The following is a 21770-nucleotide window of genomic DNA, read 5'->3' as shown; positions in this document are numbered from 1 at the left end:
TATAATACTATATCCTTCACTGAATTAAGAAGTAAGGGTAAAGTTCAATAAAGACATGCAGGCATTTAGAGAAAAGCAGGCAGATATACAAAGAGGCTTAAAGAGAACATCATGCTATTATCGAAAACAAATATGGATGAACCGATCGACAATGATGTTCAAAAGCCCAGTTTTGATTGATGGTAAAGAAACGTCAGAATGCAAGTGTTTGTGTTACTCAACATGCCCTGAGGATTTGCTTCGAGAGCGGTGCGTTTCGAAAGACCCAACATTAATGAAGACATCCAAATTTCAAAATCAAGGTAAACCGCACGATCAACTCAGATTATTGAGTGGCAATATTTTAATGGGTATGTTCACAAACCAAGTTTGTGAGGAATAGGCACCTCGATAATCGGTACACTTGGATAAAGGGATACTTTTCAAAGGCAAATGTTTGTAAAGTAGCGCAAATGATAGTAGCTAATTTTCATTCACATATCAAGTCCTTTAAAACAACTAGGGTAATTACTTGCATTACATTACTAGATATAAACATATGAAATAATTGATTAAGTGGTTTTTAAAACTTAAAATGGTAATTAACTTATAACCATGGAGGCTCAACTGATTATTTCAGTTTATGTAAAATGACTCGATACCAGTGAAACCAAACCTCAATTGAATAGGAAACATGGTTACATTAGTTTCCTGTCTAAAGAGATTTCACTATACACTGCAATATACATTTACTTGTTTCAGACTTTCATCTCTTCTTTGGGATTTTCGATTTGATTTTAGTTGAGTTCTTAAAATATTCGTAATTGCATCATTGTTTATAAAATAAAGTAATGCAATGTTAATCATGGTTCAAAAAATAGTTGTCAAATGTTAACAAAAAAACTTATTTGACAATATTAGGAAGCTGAAAAGTTTGCAAAGTTCAATACATTGTTTTGAATTGTCCCGTTGATTTTTTACGGTTCATTATGAATGGAGAATAATCCACTCTTGCCTTCCACTATTTGTTGAATGTTCATTAATTGATAAGAAATGTGTATAACCTTTCCTAACCTTAACATCCAGTGGTCACCTTTTTCTACAATCGAGTTTAAGACGAATTAGAACACGTTATTAATACCTTCCAAAATGTGTTCATTTGAGAAGCTACACGCATGAATATATATATATATATATATATATATATATATATATATATATATATATATATATATATATATATATATATATAGATAGATAGATAGATAGATAGATAGATAGATAGAAAGAGAGAGAGAGAGAGAGAGATCAAGAAACATACATATGACTAATTTATATATGACATTCCCGACATTGAGTTTATTAGTGTTTTACTATGCGGTGATTATTTGATATGGCGCAATTTATATTAGTTAATCATATGACTGCTGGAGACTCCCTATCATCTATTATCGTAAGGAATAATGTTAATGTATGGATGGTAAGTATTATTGTATCGATTAATTTCAGTACCATATTTTGGACTAGTTTTGGAAACAATGGCAAGATTGAAACGGCAGACTATGATGGCACAAATAGACAGGAGTTGATCAACACAGGACACGTAGAACCGTCTGGCCTGGCTATAGACATTACAGGTTTGATGATCGCTTGTTATTATCTGGTGTACTTGATGATTTTACGAGGGTTAAAGCTGTGTATAACGTCTTTGTTTATCGACATTGCAACTGTCATAGCACATCTTGGGATATGCTGAATGGGGTTTTACCTTCATGTTTGTGGAAGGACATATACAAATTATCATAGCAAAGCAAACATGTATACTTATTCGACCAGTTATGGCAGACATTGACGGTTAAAAGAGAAATCATAAACCAGACATAGACATAGAGTATGTGCACTTGTCTCCGCCTTGTTATACATTAATTCCACGAGTGATGGTTCTTTCGTTATGAATAATATTTTTGCTAATGTAGAAAAGGACATTAGCCGTAAACATTATCTGAGCGGCTGCTTCTTCATAATCCCATCCATTCACTCTACCGTATCATATATCTTTCGAAAGCTTATTGTTATAGATATATACTTTAATTTACATTTGTTTTAATTTAGTTGCCTGTACGCTAGTTTTATTGTATCAACATCGAATTCATGCTATTGTAATGTAATTATATTGACTGGATTTAATTTTTTTCCAGAGATTCATTTTCCAGAAATTAAGTTCAGTTTTTCGTAAACACTCATTAGATAAATTTTGTATGTAATGCTGGCCTGGTTACTGACCTTGATTTATTAATTGAAGTAATCAACATTTTGTTTCACTGTAGATTCATAAACTAAAATCAAAGCCGTACTTGAAATACGTGACAAATAACATGTAACAATTTGTTTTCAAAACTACTGCTTTACCAGAAGATTGTCCCGCATCCGGGCGTATGTTTTGTGCAGCAGCCAGAGTTAGTGTTAACGTATTGAGTAATAATTGTATTCTTGCCTTAACTCCTGCCACGTCAAAGTGGTTTTTATTGTGACTAGTTTGAGCTTTTCTTTTTTTTCAAATCATTCCATTCTAAGAGATTATTTTCCCTTGGAAACAGGTTTGCTCTAAATAAATTTCTAGACAAGGAAAATTATCCAAATTTAGAGAAATCAAACACTGGAATAGTATTATATGTGATTAAACAAATAAATGTTAACACATCAGGACGACGCAGAGCACAGCATACGTTATCGTCTACCATTTTCATTTTATCGTGATTCGAATTAATTAATAATGATATTTTGTTACTAGGACTTCTATCTTTCAATTATTGGATTATTCTTGAAATAGTTTGGAACTGATTCGTAGAACCGTAAGCTCTTTTTTTCATTTTTCCGTTTCTTTTAGGGAAATAAATTATTTAGTATTTTTTACAAAGCTTGTTGTCACCACTTTTTTCTTGTCATTGTTTAAAAAAGCCTAAAGACGTAACACTATTTTATCTAATATATGTTTAGTAATAATGCCGTACTCGTCATTCGTGATATTAAGAACAAATTGCATTTTATATTAGATTTCTGATTAGCTCTTCTAAATATATGCATTACCAAAAAAGGCAATAGTTCCATGATATTTACGATTGTTTGTTTAGTTCTCAATAAATAAAGCGCCGATAGGGCAGAATTAATACAATTTCTGTAAATTGTCTCTCGTAACGAAGTTAATTTCACTGTTCATATTCTTCATCGTTAAATGGTCGTTAACCCCTAAAGTGTTAAAACTACTGAAAATGAAGTGGATGCCATTTTTTCCTTGCAGTGCTGGGACCTGTTATTAACAAAGTTCTTAAAAAATGATCCATGCCAGTCCAGTAATCTTACATGTCTCTACATTTCATTTAAATGCTTTTCATCGAGATACCTTCATCATTATATTCTTAACAAAGTGAAACGTTCAATAATGAAAAAAGATTTACATCATGGCATGTTAGATAGCAAATCGTCAAAAAATGAATAATGGATAATTAACTTAAATGTATTATGATCTGGGTCACACAAGTACACGCTGGTTCTGATCTATGTCTACCATGTTAGTCTATCCCTGAAGTAAAGCTTAGATAATATTTGAATGTTTTATTGTTTCCTACAAATGCAGATGTTCGTGAATAACTAAGATTCTGCAAATTCCAAATAATTTCAAGATATAAATACTTTCCATGGAATATATGTGATAGTGTCATTTGCTATCTAAAGGTAATAAATAGTCAATGTTTATGAGTTCGACAATATGACATATACATTTAAACAATTTGCACAATTACTTGCCTCAAAACGATAGCAAACATCTACTGAAAAACCATAGGCCCACTTTAGCCCCCTCTGTATTTGAATAGAAAGAACATATCAAGGAAATGGAACTGCACCTTTTACGTAGGTTCTAGTACATTTCGTTAGGCTCCCGTACCAGGTTGTTGCATGAATGCTTTGCGTTGTTTCATTTGTAAGCAATAAATGACCCATCATCACATTTCATCATAAAGATTTATATTATATCTGATGAAAGTGTAGGGTCCAAACAAAATACATCATATAAAGGAACATGTTGATAGTTTGAAATCAAGACAATAAAGGTGGATCTTAAAATATTAAATACTGGAGAACTGATTTGCAGAGGCTGTTTTGTACTGGTGTATCGCGGGTGGCATATACAAAGCTGATTTGAACGGTTTCAATCGTCACCTCATTTACAAGGAGACGAAATCTTCAATCTACAGGATTGCCTTCTACCAGTCATACCTGTACTTTACATCATCGAGTCGGAGGTACTACTGAGCATTTGTATTTTTACTATTTCATCTGATCTGTGTTATGGCTGTCGGAGATTTAAGTAGTATTATATACCTATGTAGTCTCATTATAACTATTTAGTAATCTTTATAAAATGACGAAGATATGTTTTTGCTTTATTCGTTAACATATTCTTACAATTATTGTCAGGCAGGTCAGTTAGTAATTTAATCGTACACCTTTCCTGCGCAAAGTTGTTCAATCAACACGCGCTTGATTTTCCTTCCCAATAAACCTCAAGGCATATCTGTAAGGACAATAAATAGTTCCTAGCTATTAGGGCTGACTTTTAAAAGAACAGAAAAGTTAGATTGGAATACAAATAAGACATGAAAAGATAAAAAAGTACTATCATCAGCATAATCTCAGTTGCTGTCACATTTACCGTTATTGCGGTCATCCTTAATTGATTAAGTCTGTCATGTTTTAAGAGAGTATTTTCTATGTAGATATGTGATGAAAATCGGAATAGATGGGAGAAAACCGACGCCATTTGGTCGTGCCACTGCTGGAAACATCGTTGATCTTCATCTTTTTAACGGAACACTGAGTATAGGTACACATGCAAACACTTCTTTTTATTTTGTCCCATCTACTAATTATGTACCCATAATGGGGTAATTATCAGGGACAATTATTAAATATATACACAATAGCCAGTTAGGTGGCGGATCTAATTTCTTTCAATCATGACCGTTAAATTAGTTGTTGTTGTTGTTTTAGTTTGAACGCAATTGCGGTTTTAAATGCAATGAACTGACATCAATCAATGCAAACGTAGTTTACACTTGTAAGACAGTGCGTCGCTGGAAGGCGCTGGCGACGAATATTAATATTGTCCAAAAGCGATAACCTCATTACCACTGGTACATTCTCCACTTTCGTACATGAACATCTTAGATCATTAGATCCCAGTGAAATCATGGTTGAAGCGTCAGCTGTAAATACGTATATGACAATGGGCCTTTTGAACAGCATATTCGACGTAAATAAAGGAGAAACATGCTTTCAAAATGGAGTTATACTAAATAAAGAATATATACTCTAACCAGTGACTACCTTTTTAAATGCTTTGGAGATAATTTTATGAGAATTATTCTATAATGTGAGAACATATTCGTAGTAACCCCGTATTGGGTCTTTCGTAACGGCCAACCATGCTAGCAAATATAGTACATCTTCCCGGCACACGCATATGTAACATATGTAATCAATGTCATGACATAAATTAAGTTCTTAATATACTAAAAATTCGTTGTAGGAAAAGGCGGACATGTATAAGAAAAGTCTGCGTGTTGTCATTCTTTAAATTACATATATTGCAGAATGTTGGAAAACGTTTGATGTATAATGCAATTCCGATATTATTTTCGGCCTTAAATACAAAAGACTTCAGAAGAACCTAAAATACGGAAAGTTAATTTATTCTAGAAGCTGAATGTTCAAGGTTGAAATCGTTGCCACGGAAATATATGTGTTCTGTAAAACGGATATCTATATATCGTCGTTGTCACTGCGATGATTGAATCTTTTGCGTAACTTTTCATAATGAGAACTACTAATCATGCATGTTATGAGATCAATTACATTCTCTGTTTTGTAAGATCTATTTGGACTATGTCAGGTCAATCTTTCACTCATTCGTATGATAGAGAATGTGCTTCTCTCTATCATATGGGGACGGGTTTTGCACCTTTTATCACCAAAGGGACCAAGTTTGAGCTCTATGGTTGGCGCTATCTGCCCTTTGTCTATAACGTCATTTAGGGTTTGTTTTTTTTGTTTAGGCAGTCTAGTTCTGTTTTTTCGGATGATTGACTTTAATGTGTCAAACGATTTGATGATGGGCCACACTTTCACGTTATTGAAGTTGCACGCAACCCCAACTGGAGTTTCGAAACCAAGAAAGAAAATGAATATGTATGGATACGCAGCCTTATAAACATTGAAACCAAGCGATTTAAATCAACATTACTAGATAAAGGACAGCCAAGCAAGAATAAATAGCCTTTTCGCAGCCAAAGCATCTTCACTTCAATAACTATTTCAATTTGCGTATAGTTCTGCCGTTGACCTATATAAAGAACTTAAACAATGCAATATCTGGGATATGCTATACGGTTGCACACACACACACACACACACACACACACACACACACACACATAAAATAAACAGACAACGAACAGTGCGAAATTGTACATCTTTCAAAGTAAAATACAAAACATAGACATGAAAAACAAATAAGACAGAAAAAAGTTATGTTTGCGAAACTTTCCGTGGCTGTTTCAACAGGAAATCAAACGTTTAACTTTATAGTTTTTCAAATAGTTTATTTCAGCTTTTTGCTGATGCTGGAATATATTTGTGTTGACCTAGAAATGTATGTACCATAACGACATATGTTATTTTATGTAACTTTATGGAAGCGCAAATTATACCCCGGATATTACCAGAGACCACAAAAACCTCAAGGACATTCTAGTCAGGGCGAAGATAACGCAAATCGCTAGTCATGGCTACCCTAGTCAATCTGTCTACCGTGGCGATAAAATGTTCAATACCTATGAACCTGGGATATAAACAAGGACATTTTCTAGCACAGTGAATATATAAATATTGTACATGCATGGTCCAAGCAAAACTTGCAAAACAGAGAATGCAATTTATCTAATTATATAAACCTGATTAGATGACAAACAGACTGTACATAAACCCTGTCTTAGAACACTTCTCCGTCCCTGGCCGCACTTTCACGGGATTTTAAAACAGTGTTTACAATACCACTGATACAATGTTGTAATAATCTTTCAAGACAGCATGGTAAATTTAATGGGCTGGAGAAGACATATAGTGTAATCTATTTCTTGCAGTGTTTGTTATTTGTATTTTGTGTTCATACTTTATAAAACCTAAGGTTCTAAAAACAGATTTTTTTAAATATTAAAATGTGTTAATGCAGTCACTTCTCTACCAGCTTTTTTCTTCTCATTGTGGTGGTTGACAAGGCTTTAGTAACCGACCATTAAAAACAGTCGTATTGTAAGTGTAACACCTGAACAACTCTCTCTCTGTCTTCACCATCGTATAAATATACCAGCAAATATTCACAAAACAAGAAGAGTTCGGGTATGTCATGCGATGGTATCTGAGGAATTACGAATTAATGGCTAAATGTAGTCACGGGAAGAAACGGAAAGGGGAAAGTTCCGTAGTTGGGCCACATTAGCAGAATTATAAAGTAGCACCATTTATACGAACATTGTCCATTGATTAATGGGTAATTGAAGTGTACGTGAGTTCAATCAACAGCGAATTGAACACCTTGCTTTAGGTATTTGGTTTCCTACCACACAAGTGGGTAACCCCTTACAAAATAAAGTTCCAAACTTAAGCTACCATCAGATGTATATGTATTTGTCATCGTTGCATTTTGAAGCCTGCTGATAATGTGCATGGTTGATATTGAGCAAACATTTATCGCCTTGTCTCATCTAATATAGAGCGAGTGACCCTCACTCATTTTGCATACACGATTTGCTTAGGTTCAAGACTTAATAATGAACGTACTATCTTGATGAGTGTGAACACGCGTTACATTTAAATATAACATGAATCGTCGTATCTGCCTTTTTCCTATATCATGCGTTTTATATTTCAGACGGACATGGTTGTTCAAATGCACGTGATTCATGCAGCCATTTTTGTTTCCCGCGCCCTGGTGGTCTAAAGATGTGTGCTTGCCCTGATGGCATGTTCCTTGAGAGTGATGGTCTAACCTGCCAAACAAGTAAGTTGTGTAACCTGTTAGTTATATGGGAACAGAGTTCTTTCGTCACCCACTTTATTGCTGGGACGAGTTTCAGATTGAAAGAGAGAGAGAAAGGCGTCATTCATAATGTGTTTTTTGGAAATAAAATCCAAATGAATTACCAATAGTTCAAGATAGTTTAAGAATTAAATATTGCAACTGATACAATATTTATCAGCCAAAGTTTTTTTCATTAAATATTCAATCTAAACACTAACATTTTTTTTTTGTAGTTTCAAATGTATTTTATTTCTAAATAAAGTATTTTCTAGCATGAAGATGATACTGACCCATTTTAGCAAACAAACCTAAATTGACACAAGTTTTAAATAAATTTAAACAATCCGAGACACATTATATTTACAAATTCAACTTGAATAATAATAATAATAATAATAATAATAATAATAATAATAATAATGCTAGCAATAATAATCATATTGACATGGTAAAGGTGCACTATAGGTAGGTGAAATAAATTCCTAATATCTTGCTTCTCAATGCATGCGAATCTTTAGAGAAATCTCTAAGACTAAATACTACATTCGTATCTGCATAGTAGGACTCAAAATTTAGGTCAGTAATATAGCGATTATTGACTATGAGAACGTAATGAGTAAATAGTGTTTAATATTCTGGGATATGTAGCCATTGCCTTTAAAAGGTCATAATGTAAAACAATGAGCCTCACTTTCGTGTTCTTGGACCATTCATGGCTTCTAAAAACCCACGTATAATCTCTATTCTGATTCCAATTATAAGTTGCATTTTCAAAAATTGCACACAGTGCGTAACTTATCTTCTGAACTAATTTTTAGTCATTATATTAATGTCTGGGAATGTCGCGTGAATCTTATCCTCTATTAGTACTTGTGTTACAGTGATACAGCTTTAAAAATGATATACTTTGGTAAGGCACTATATTATATAGCATAATACAAACATTCTTACAATCCATTTTCCTTTATTACACAAATTATATTTCTCAAAAATGCACCTTCTAAAAATTCCTCAGTCTCTAGAATTACCTCGTACAATTTCCAATAAAGATTAGTAAAGTCTCGTTTGCTGTTGATTTTCTTCTGGATGTGCATGTAAAATAGGATCGATATTTCCAGGAAAAGAGTACATCGTGTAACAAATGATGCATTGGCCTTCTCCCCGTCTGCTCCGTGTAATTTTACATGCGGTCGTTTACTGATTTACGTACATGCACTCATCCTGATAGTCAGAAAGACACGCTAAGCCAGTTATCTAGCGTGTTTTCGGTAATTTAATGTTTGTTGACAGAATTAGAAATTACAACCAGCATAAATGGAATTATTATTGCTAATAAGAGCTGTGTCAGACAACAATCGAGAGTAGAAAAAATGGAGATTCCACCGCGACAGGTGATAACTGTAACTGTATAGCACTACAACAAGGATCTGAAATCATCTTTGCTTGAGCCTGTTTCTTCATCCTTCCAGATGGTAAATTTTTGAGTTAGAATTGTCTTCTTTATGCATTGTGGAAAGGGCGTAAATATTTAAAGCAAAAATAAGTTGGCTCCTTTATCTCAATTGTTGACGCTGTAGTTGCTATGTTTACGTGATTACACAATCTGATAACGGGCTTATATTAATATATTGTGTACACATTTAGAATTAGTTGAAGAAAATATTCAAACAATGTACAGCTGATAATTACTTTGATTATGACGTATTAAAATTGTTTATACCAAGTTTTCCATCGCTGTAATATATGTGCTATACTATATACATATCATTTATGAATTAATAATATTATACCATTCATTTTAGCAGGAAATAGGTAAGGCCGATCTAATGAAGTAAAGTTTGCTCTACCCATTGAAGCAATATGCTTTCTTGTAAAATCATGTACTCAGATGCTGGTTTAAAGTTGTATTTGAATGTATAAAGCACTAGCCTTATGCTATTTGTATTTAGCAAGTCTAGCAATTACCAATTTGTGCATCTCAACTTTAATGCCATTCTTTATGCAAATGTAGGTGCTACTTCTTTGCCATTGGACTACACAATGAATACACAATCTAATCGATCTCCATCTTCATCTGAAATAGACGGTAAGAGTCAAATTAATATACGGTTAAATTAAGTAATATATTCGTGGGATGATATATATATTCTATATCCGTTTGATTGACAATATATTTTGTATATCTCTATAAACATATTTATATCGCATAATTTTAATTTCCTCATATTATTCGTTTGCTTAGATGAAGTAATTGTCATGTGGATGTATGGGACACTAAACAACCAACAAAATGGATGCAAGATTATTGAGTATGACAATGCATTTTGTATAACAATGTCCATGAGGGTCTTCCAGCAGGTTTGGTATCGCACAGCTCGCGACATGTTTTTAAACAGTACTCTCCGCAAACTTATACTTTCCTCGAACAGTACAGATTCAAGAATTAATTGAACTCATATCATCAATGTTTATGTCACAGGATCGTCTGTAGGTCTCACTGTTCTCAGCTCTGCCGTCGGTGCCCTTGCATGTCTCCTTGTCATCAGTGTGCTTCTTAATGTATATTTTCTTCGAAATACAAAGAGGTAAGATACACATAAACACACTTGTATCCACTGTGCAGAATATGAAAGACATGTGCCATGTTTAGGAAATTAATGATGACCTGTCCGCGTCATTTCCTTCCAAATGTTATAAGTGCTTCGAAAGCTTGACTACAAATAAATAGCGTTCACATAAATGCCCATAAACCAGTTCCCTGGTGTATCAGGTTCTAGAATATAATATAAGCTCACACTTGAAAGATTTTCTTGTTTGCCGAACTTAAATTTATGAAACATTTGTCAACGACTCAAATATTTCCAGAATGTGACTAAACAAATGGTAATTTATTTAAATTCGTTTCGTAAGGCACACATTGAACAAACAAATAAGAGTCTTGAAAAGGTGCTACATTTTTTAAAATTACTGTATTTTATGTTTTAACAATTATAAGTACTTTCGACAGTAAGACTTTATTTATTTTAGCTCATCTAAAGATCTGACTCGTTTAAGAGGTTTAAACATATTTTTATATTCCAATCAACACCCTGGCAACCTCTGTCTGTCTGTCTGTCTGTCTCTCTGTCTGTCTGTCTCTCTGTCTCTCTCTCTCTCTCTCTCTCTCTCTCTCTCTCTCTCTATATATATATATATATATATATATATATATATATCCTATATTAGATCCGCAAAATATTCTGATAACTAAACTTTTAGTTTTATATAATAAGTATGTATACATACTTCCTATTGTTGGTAAGCAAGGCTTCTAAGCTTATTTTCATCATGATCTGTAAAGGTGTTTTCGATCTTAATATATATCTTGCTTTCATGTAATCTACATAATTACTAGTTCTCTTACAACTACGCTGAATAAAACCCATACCGTGTCAAATAATAAAAAAAGTAATTGTTTACATATTTGTTCCATTCCATCTTTGAATAGAATGCAAACGGAGGATCATAAAAATGAACACTATGCAGAATTGATGAAAAGAGAAGAGGAGGATGGGCACAATCATACAGTATCCGAAGCGATCAACAATGACAGTCTATAACTCGTCGACGTTATGAATACCTTTTGCTGATTAGTGCTCGTGAAACGAATAATATCTTTTACAAAACATGTTTTATATTATTATAAAATGTTCACTTGTACCATGTTGCTTTGGTAAATGAGTTATGTGTTCAAAATCGCATTTAAATATATATGTTCGCCGGAATTTTTACTATTTTCTCTTTATATATTGTCTATGACTTATTATTTTTATATTTAATTTCGTAATACTATTATTGCAAGTATTTCTTTTTCATTGACATAACCTTCTCGTATTTAACATCGTTATTACTTCTCTATGTGATGTACACTGATGCTTATTTGTTAAATAACATGAAATTCAAAACCTCCCTCACTCTACCACCTCATGCACTGCTTTAATATAACATTGCAGACTTTCACTTCCTACATTCTACCACCCAACTGAGTGCTTTAATATACGCAGACTGGATATGGTGAAGATCCCATTCATTTGGCCAATTCAGTGGTTATTTTGGGAATCGAGCTAATCGTTGTTTACGGGTCGGATGACCCTAGTCCCTAACAAGATATCTATCTATCTATCTATCCATCTATCTATCTATCTATCTGTCTATCTATCTATCTATCTATATATATATATATATATATATATATATATATATATATATATATATATATATATATATATATATATATATATATATATATATATATGATAATAATAATATAAATAATAATAATAATAATAATAATAATAATAATAATAATAATATAGGAAAAAGAATTGGAAAAAGCTACAATCTGTATTTATTCGGTAAATTGAACTTGGCAAGCCTACGTCTCCAAAACCAAGTGGATGGTGGCATTGAGGTCCTATTAGACGCGTAATCTAGCGATGCAGTTGGTTGAAACACGTGTTAAATTTTTTATTTTAATTTGTCCAAATTGTGGGGGGATATTACTTCAAGGAATAGCATAAACATTTCTCTGCTTGCATTATTTAGCTTCTTGTCGCCTCTTCTCCCACACTGCGATTTGGATTGTTTTGAAACATTGCAGTCAATATGACTGTTTGTAATATATGTGTAAATAAGTTTTCCTGAGGCCCATTTTGTAATTCTTCGCCATAAAAACTCTTTAGAATGATTGTGCCTAACTTTATCAGCTATATAAATATCGTTTGTACGATATATGTAACAAGCAATAAATGTACTAATCATGTCCAGTCTACTTCTGGAGAACATTCATTAATTAGTATCTTTTCTAAGGGTTATATGTTTGAATTCAACTTAGTTTTTTACTTTTTTTACTACATGCATTCATGATCAACATTGCTATCAGATATGTACAGAATATTCTATGACATTTTATTTCTCATAATGTCTTAAGAGTTGTTGCATGTGTGTTGTTTGCTATGTAAGAAATATTTATTCAAAAGAAGACGTCCAAATTGGATGGATGAGAATGTTTGTGAATGTATGTAAATATAAATAACACTTGCCGAGACGACAGGGTATAGCAGATACGTTGGATTTATCTTTGTCTTTGCATCAAGGAAAATTGTTGCTGTACAACTTGTATTGTCCCCTAAAATACAAATTTGATTTGCACAGAAAATATTTTATGCTGAGACAGCAAGATGAGAGATGTATTCAAGTAAAAGAAAATCAGTGCAGCTGTTGAGTTACCACATATTAGCATTTGTATAATAAATTCGAATGTAAATATATTTCCTAATGAAATTAAACAAATATTTTATAAAATTTTATCTATTTTATTGCATCTCGAAGTCACCAGTTTCTGTATATCGGAAACATGGTCTAAAGAAAGCTTTGAGGATCAATATCGATGACGTCATACTAGTTTTAAAGTGTTTCACAATGGAGAAATTAGTCAATTAGCATTAATAAACCTCTCTCAAATTAGATGTTTGTGTGAGATTTCATTGCCAGAATGATGCTAACTAAGCAATATGTAGCAAAAGCTGCTAAAGTTTTGGATGACACTAGTAATACTACCACATTATCAGCACAGCGTTGTTGTGATCCCCATTGTACGTCAGATTCACGATGTGATCCAACACTCCATTGCCATTTAGTTCCGAAGAATCCTACATTGAAAAATCAACGAGTAACTAAGATAAGGAGAGATGAAGGTCCACTCTTCCACGTAAGCATTCTAAATTATATCGATTTTGTACTCAAATTTAAACGAAGATTTGCACTTCAATATTTGTTTTCGAAATATGATGTTCTGTCATATTTCATTTTATTTAAAAATGTCCAGCCGTCTGTTACCAACTGATATGCATATTAAAGTTTTTCATTCCAAATACTTGCTTTATTTTACCTTATACATTTAAAACAAAATCTCAGTTACTACTCAATAGTAATATATTCGCACAAGCCTGCAATATGTCTTCTTAATATTGTGTAAGAGTCATTGTATGGAACCTATTTTGTTTATTCGCATTAATTAGGTTATAAAGTTAATCGCAGTGTGCTCAAAACATTTTACAAGGGATGATTACACGTCTTGGACACCTGTATGAAAGAAAATATGCCCTGAGTCAGTACCATCAATCTTTTATTGGAGTCGTGAATAGCTATCCAGGATGCCCTTGAAAAGAAAAGTACTTGCTTATGAAGAACGATTTACAGTTTATAAAAGGCAATTCAAAATATGTTTTGTAAATTGAGAGGGAAATATAAACAAGACAATATTATTTCAGATGATGTTCAACCATTTATGTATTACAACAGTAATTTGTAATGTAATACTGAACATCTGGATGCAAATTGTATAGAAACAATTCTTTAAAAATCACATTTTAGCCAGGTAATGTAAATGAGGAATAATTACATTATAAATAATTGTAGATACAGCCTATTCCCGAAAAATGGGTGAAATATGTTAGTGCTTGGCTAACATTACAATTATATAAAAATGTTCGATTTTACAAGGATGATTTTTCATTTAAAATATTTGAAAATGATGTAAGTGGGACAGATCTGTTTTCTGACAAATACGTCCAAATCCATTAATCAAGAACAATCCTTATGTTAGCAAAGTTTAGAAGCATTGGAAGAGAACAATCGGCATAAATAGGATGAAAGCGAAAGACTCAAAAAAAAAAAACCCAAAAAAACAGTTGCAAATATGACGTTTTGACTTAAATGTGTTTTCCAGTGACAACTCTCATATATTATTCTATACAGGGTTTTAATCGAATGACACCTTTACTGATTTCTTTATTTATATTCAGCCATCAGCTCAAACCATGCAGTGTGCCTACTACAAAAAGTAGAGAAACTGTTAGTCTGGCGCGTAGAAAACGTTGTATTATCCTTATACATGAATTGCTTATGTTTCTTTGTCGCTTAAAATATTCTCTTAATGAATATGAGGTAGGTGTTATATTCAGTTGTTCTTTGGCAACTGTGAACCGTAAGCTAGTCACTTGGTTACTAAGAAAGGTTGTTCACAAATTAATGCCAGAAAGTTTCAGAGCTTCGTATCCATCCATCTTTACTGATAGTACCAAGATTAGAACACAACAGCCTTCATGCCTGGTACTTAACGTCCTGCCATTATCATATTATATAAATACCAACACATTTAAATGTCATTTGAGTATTGCACTTCATGGAGCTATAACTTTGATATATTCACAGGATTCTAATCGCATATCTGATGTGAAAACTGCAACATTATCTAGTTTACTTAATCTTCTATAACCAGAGGATGATATCATCGCAGACAAAGGTTTCACACTCCGTAAACGTTTAGCTGAAAAGGGTATTACAGTGAATATACCTGATTTTCTAAAAGTAAAATAAAGTTCAGTGTCAGCGAAATTGAAAACAAAAATAGTGCCAATTTTAAAACTTAGGATTATTATTGAACATATGTACAGACGCATAAAAATAATTTATTTGATTCTACTATTCCTTTTCACTAACTGGTTCAATAAATCAAAATTGGTCTATTGCCAGTTTGCTTTACCATTTTAGATGTCTCATTGTACAATCATTTTCAAATGTTGGATCTTAAAGATCCGTGTTACAGAGAGTAACTGAAATACAAGTCATCTACTTTTTATATTACTTGCTGCCACATAGCTTGGTTGAAATATGTGGTTTGCAAATGCTATTCACTTAGACAACACGTCAAAATGTAACATCACTGTAATCCCGTAAAGGCAAGCTTTGTTAAAATTTGGTATTAAATTTGTATCCTGTTTCAGAACTCCATTTTGTTTTATATACCGATATTTGACATCAAGGACACTGACTATTTAGGGATACTTAATTTATAGTAAACCAAATTGTTGCGATTGTATACTTTTTTGTCTGGACTTGCATCGAACAAAGGACACCGTAAATGTACAATCACTCCGCAAGGTTAGATATTTATTTGGATTTTCTTGAGTACTGCATATGCTTTGCAGCTTCAGGTTCTGTCACCAACCCTTGGCGCAAAACCACGCTTGTAATATTTCTTGCTTTTACACTTCTCACCAAGATTACGGGATCCTTGCGGCTTCTTTAAATATCTCCTGTTTTTATGCCGTTATTATATTTATTCTGATCCTGTGCCATACTGAGCTCTGGTTTTGGAACATTATTTGCTCTTAGTACCCCTTTATTTCGCCCATGGGCATTTTAATTGTACACTTCGTGGATTTTTTAATGCTATCTGAAGTTGATGCATCATGTAAATAGTGCAAGGCAGGTCTGGATATGATGTAAGTGGGGGCACTAAATTTGAATCCGTGCCGCTGTAAGAAGACGCCAATATATCACTATAAGGCAACTATACTGAGTTAGCCTCATTTTGAATTGGGCATGAATATTCATGAGATAATATTAAGAGGGATCGGTTTATAATGCTATTTTGTAATTAAACATTTAAAATGTAAAATACCTACCTGGAACAATCAACTGAGTTGACAACTTCGTCTGAAGAATAATATTTTGATTTAGTTTATTGTTACCCCGTAACAGTTTTTGTGCGTGAAAATTAATATAATTCGAGCTCATTATTAGTTAAATAGGTCTGACAAACTGCGTTTATATTACTCATTGAAAAGTACATAGGCAAGCGTACCAATGTTGGTGACTTCAAATATCTGCTGAACGAATATATCTCACATAGCATTATTGTCCCACAATCAGATCCGGAAATGAAAATTGAAATGTCCTTTGACACTAATCTGTGTCGATATTAAACTAATATTACCCTTTGCACATCAAGATTGTTCGGAGTAGTACGAGTATATGTTTCTAAAATTATGTAATAATAAAGAGTGAGAGGCACTGAACTTTGAACCAATAATTTATTTCCTAAGAATACAAAGTGAAAAAGTGATATAAAAAATAACGGTATTTCGAATTAAATTTCAAATAATCCCATACTTACACACACAAGTCATAATGATTAAAGTTTCGAATAAACTTTAATGGAAATCCAAATTAAATCCAACGCTGAAGGTTACGATTTTATGTAGTCGCATTGGCAGTGCTAATGTACCAAAAGTATTTTGTTAAATCAGAATAATATAATCTAATATTGCATCCTTTTTTGAAATGTCGCTTTAAATGCATATTTCCAGGAATGCTATTTTTAAAGAGCACTTTGTATTTGAAATAAATAAAATCCCAACTTTAATGAACTTCCGGACACACAAAAAAAAATACATAATGATTCTGCTGAGATTTTAAAGAATAAATAACTAATTTCTAGAACAACAAGAGTGCATGGTTTCTACCTTACCTCAGGTCACACGCATCATTTTCTAAAAAAAGTATCTTGCCTAATAGAAAGTTTCCTTTTGGACGGTTCATAATGTTATATTATCGATAGCATATACTACTAAATTAGATTTAAAAATAAAACAAACAATACAAATTAAATGTACATAAGTTCGTCCCAAGACTTTTCACTTAAGCTAGCCACATGAGCCGGGGAACAGTTTGTTTGTGTCTGGTCCAACTGTATAAGCCTAGTGATTCAGGTTTACCTTATCAGAAGTTGATAGTTATTGAGACTGGGAGACAACAAGCACTATTTTGTACTATATATCTTATGAATTAAATAAATCGTCAAGCAGTCAACGTACAAGCTGCCAGCTATGTTGGTGTACAGAGCAGTCATGCGGTTATTAACAGTGTTATCTCCCTTGTTACTCGAACGTATCATATCTGCACCATTATATACGCATAATTTTGAGTCATACATTAACAAATTATACACTGTCAGAGGATAGCTCTCAGAGCTTTACGACAAAACACACTCATTTTGTTTAAATGAACGAACATACGTATCTGTTTAGGATAATACTCGTTTGGCATCAATTATTTGATCCATTTATCCCTGGAAAAAAATTATGTATTAGGAAGTTGATTTATTTTGTATTGGTGGTGCCGTGTTTGATTTACTAGTATGACTGCGTGCCCAGATTATGTCTCAATCCGTTCATTTTAAGTGATTTATATATTATAAATTGACTCGTTCCTTTGATGTGTTTTTCATCTACGTAATCAGCGTTTGTGCTAAGCATTACGTGGAGCTTGCAGGAATGAATGACATAAACAGTACTTAACAGATGAAAACGGATTAGAATAATTAAAGTATGACATCTCGGACATATTTGCAATGGTAAAATGAAACTGCTGCGTATATCCTACTTCATATAAACAGTGCTTATACAAAATGCAAGCATACAAACAACGATATTTTGCATAATTTGTTTATACACTTAAGCTTCTTATTTGTTATGCTTCTTGCCCGTTTTGAATTTAAAGGTACCTGTCTTTATTAAAATTGCTGTTTCCTTTTCGATATTATTTTCATAGTAATAGCTATGCTTACCTGGATAAGCTTAAATCTAAATTCAAGAACAAAAGTACATAATACACAAACTACATCTTGTTAATTACTAATTATTTCACTAGTATTTTAAACTTAAATTTAAATATATCAAATCGTGTCACTAAAGTGAAAGTTTCGTCTTACTAATTCAACATTATAAATTGCCCTAAAATACCTCAAAAAATGTAACTCATATATGAAGCTATATTAATGTAGATAATTATTGGCATTTACCACAAAAAACAAAAATGGTTTATACTTAAAAACATTGTTACAAATCGACCGGGAGTGGGGGATGGCCGAGTGGGGATGGCCGAGTGATCTAAGGAGCTTGGTTTTACAGATCACTCTCATCTAACCTATATCAATGTCACGTCTAATCTAGGTGTGAAATCTTACCTGTATTCTCGAGAAGTTCCTCCTCCACCAAATATAATGGCTTCCATGACAGCATATCATATATTAAATATGGCGTTAAACCAACAATTCCACAAGGGACGGGGCAGTAGTGATGCTCTTTGTCTGTTCTTCCATCAGTCCACTGCATTACATTTAGCTAATCTTTATACAATGTATGATGATATTGAATAATTAAGGACTTTGGACTTCAGTGACCATGGCAATATCACCTGGACATAAGCATATGTAAACGAGACTAACATCTATAAATCCCCAAATATTGTTTCGTTCCAGTACGAGGAAACTAACCACTAACATAAATAGTTTAAAAGTCATAAAGTTATGTTTGTATAAAATCATATCAAGCCGCGACGTAATTATGTATCATGATGATACACGTTAATGGGTTTTGTGAGTGTGCGTATGTGTGTATATGTGTGTGCGTGTGTGTGGTATGTGATAACTCAACAGGACTGCATCCCAGGATATTACAATCATGGCTAATATCTAGTACAATACAAGTATATTTGTACTACTAGAGAAAGGTTCGATCAGAACACAATCATTATACAGGCTCTGCAGTTGATTAGCGATACTGACTAGTGACGGGAAGAGTGCAGGGTCCAATCCATCCAACACCGGTTGGTCGTCATTATATATCCGTTGGTAAAGCATTACATCATCAAACTGGGAAATATATGAAGCGCTGGAAAGAGGATGGAACCCATCGATCATGCTTGTTACTTTCAAAGCGGAAGATCGATGCAGAGACCGTCACAACAACACAATATACACGTAATATATAACACTAGCATGAAGATATTCCTGCTTGTTTCCAAAGGAATTGAACTTAGATCCTTGGATTTCTCATTTTCAGTGTCCCAGATGTTACATTCTCGAAGCTAGGAAGAGAACACATGAAATTAAAGACATGGAACCTCTCGGGACGGACGAATTGCACATCAATTGATACGTGACGATTAAGATGAACACATTTAATATCCTTATTCCATCCTGCTCTGTATTATATTATTTGATAGAAGATCCTGATAAGGAATGTAAATATTAATATTTAGTAAAGGAACAGGCTCTGCGATGCCTGGAGCGCTTGTTTCTTAAGTGGTTGGCGCACAAGTGAATACACACTACGTATGAGTAACCCATTGTGTTGCGTGCGATGTACCTACGACACAAAACCTGCCCGTAAATATAATATTTCAAGCAAAATTGTGTTCAAAACGTTCACCCGATTGGTACAAATGTCCTTCCATACAAAAATGTTGAAGTTACTAAAATGCTACTTCAAAATACAACAGATGTTAAGAGTTCGCTGGCTCACACAGACAGCTTGAAACATACAAGCGCATACATAACATAGACATAGCTCATAAACTTAATGTCATAAATGCAATGTAAATATTGCATTGGAACACTTCTTATGGAATAATAAAGCTTGGATTGATAGGAACATGCAAGTATCGCTCGCATATTAAACCAAAGGATAGAGGATTTCACCTTGTACCCAAGTGTTATTCCTATGGTTAACATAATTTATATTAGTGTTTGAACCGATAAATGGATAAATGGAAATCCTAGTCAAGGGATTACATTATTTTTCTGCGGACGGGACTCTGCCGAGGGCGAAGAAAAAAATGTATCCCCACAAATGGGATTTTCTTGTCATGGTACAAATACATACATAAAATAAAGAATATTTTCTCACCCAATCTACTGCAATTAAAGTGTTGTAAAGAAAACGCTGAAAGTTTTCAATATGATTATGCAGATTAAAAGAATATCATATTGAATAGGTTCTATGTTTGACACTCCCTCTATATAAAGGTCATCAGGTTTTGTATTCTTGTATGACAATATGAGTAATTATTTAATCAGAATCTAGTTATATGTGTTACGCATGGAAAAGAAAACAAAACGAAGAGAAAAACAGCTTCTAATTGTAATGTGTTGCAATTATTGCGCAATTGTCGTCCAGAGCCACTACCTTTTATATTGTAAACGCGAATTAAGACAAATATGTTAATGAGGGCAATCGGGTGACGTTATAACCCTAACTGCACAAGTTCTAGGCAAGAGAAAATAGAAACTTAAAAACATTAAATAATAATACTGTATCAGCACATTTAATGGATGTATGTCATATGAAAATAACAATAAATAACTGATATGGTTACATTTGAACTTTCATCAGTTCCAATTTGGAAAGCGTAGGCAATGATACGATACTGTTGTGGTATAATACAATTATGGGTACATTTCTAAGTAAGTGTGAAGTGACTGAAGACATTTCTAGTTCATGTATATCTTGGAAATGTATATGTTTTATCTTTAAAGGATCTAGTACAATGATACGCTACGTGGACTAATTAATGAACCACTCTGGCTGGTATATGTATGAGTTTTCATTTGCATCACGTTATTATATTTGATTCAGCTGGGGCGGATTGTGAGTGTTAAACACAGTTAGAAGAAACCAGTCTGACATAACTTTATGATGTTTGCCAGTTTTGCACTAGCACTTGAGAGAGTTTGGTTTGGTGTGGCCACTGATGTGTATTGCCTCTGCGTTTGGAGCTCTATCAAATTTATCGACTTGGGTGCGTGAGTGTATATGTGTGTTTGTCAAAATATTTGAAATGATGCTATAAAAGTTGGTACGATCTTTACTTTTGTATATCTGATATTGATGTTGTTGGATTTTAGAAGAACTCCGTGAGGAACAGAATAGGACATCGAGGGTTTCTTTTTTAGAAATAGTTTATAGCGAGTGGACACTATCACTGG

The 21770-nt window shown here is 33.2% G+C and overlaps 1 protein-coding gene across 1 annotated transcript in view; it reads left to right on the top strand.

Annotated features, from left to right (window-relative positions):
- LOC149805617 (uncharacterized) overlaps positions 1–14028 on the top strand; it is a 51087-nt gene extending 37059 nt beyond the window's left edge. The window contains exons 10-16 of the mRNA XM_089950255.1: positions 1489–1616; positions 4130–4280; positions 4755–4861; positions 7967–8095; positions 10128–10202; positions 10596–10701; positions 11604–14028. Coding sequence (XP_089806381.1) covers positions 1489–1616; positions 4130–4280; positions 4755–4861; positions 7967–8095; positions 10128–10202; positions 10596–10701; positions 11604–11715 — 808 coding nt within the window. The 3' untranslated portion in view covers positions 11716–14028. The remainder of the gene's footprint in view (positions 1–1488; positions 1617–4129; positions 4281–4754; positions 4862–7966; positions 8096–10127; positions 10203–10595; positions 10702–11603) is intronic.
- Positions 14029–21770: the final 7742 nt, after the last annotated feature.

This window comes from Sinohyriopsis cumingii, chromosome 2, assembly GCF_028554795.1.
Source record: "Sinohyriopsis cumingii isolate HCF-2022 chromosome 2, ASM2855479v2, whole genome shotgun sequence".
NCBI lineage: Eukaryota > Metazoa > Mollusca > Bivalvia > Unionida > Unionidae > Sinohyriopsis > Sinohyriopsis cumingii.
This window is presented reverse-complemented; position numbering and strand designations above follow the sequence as displayed.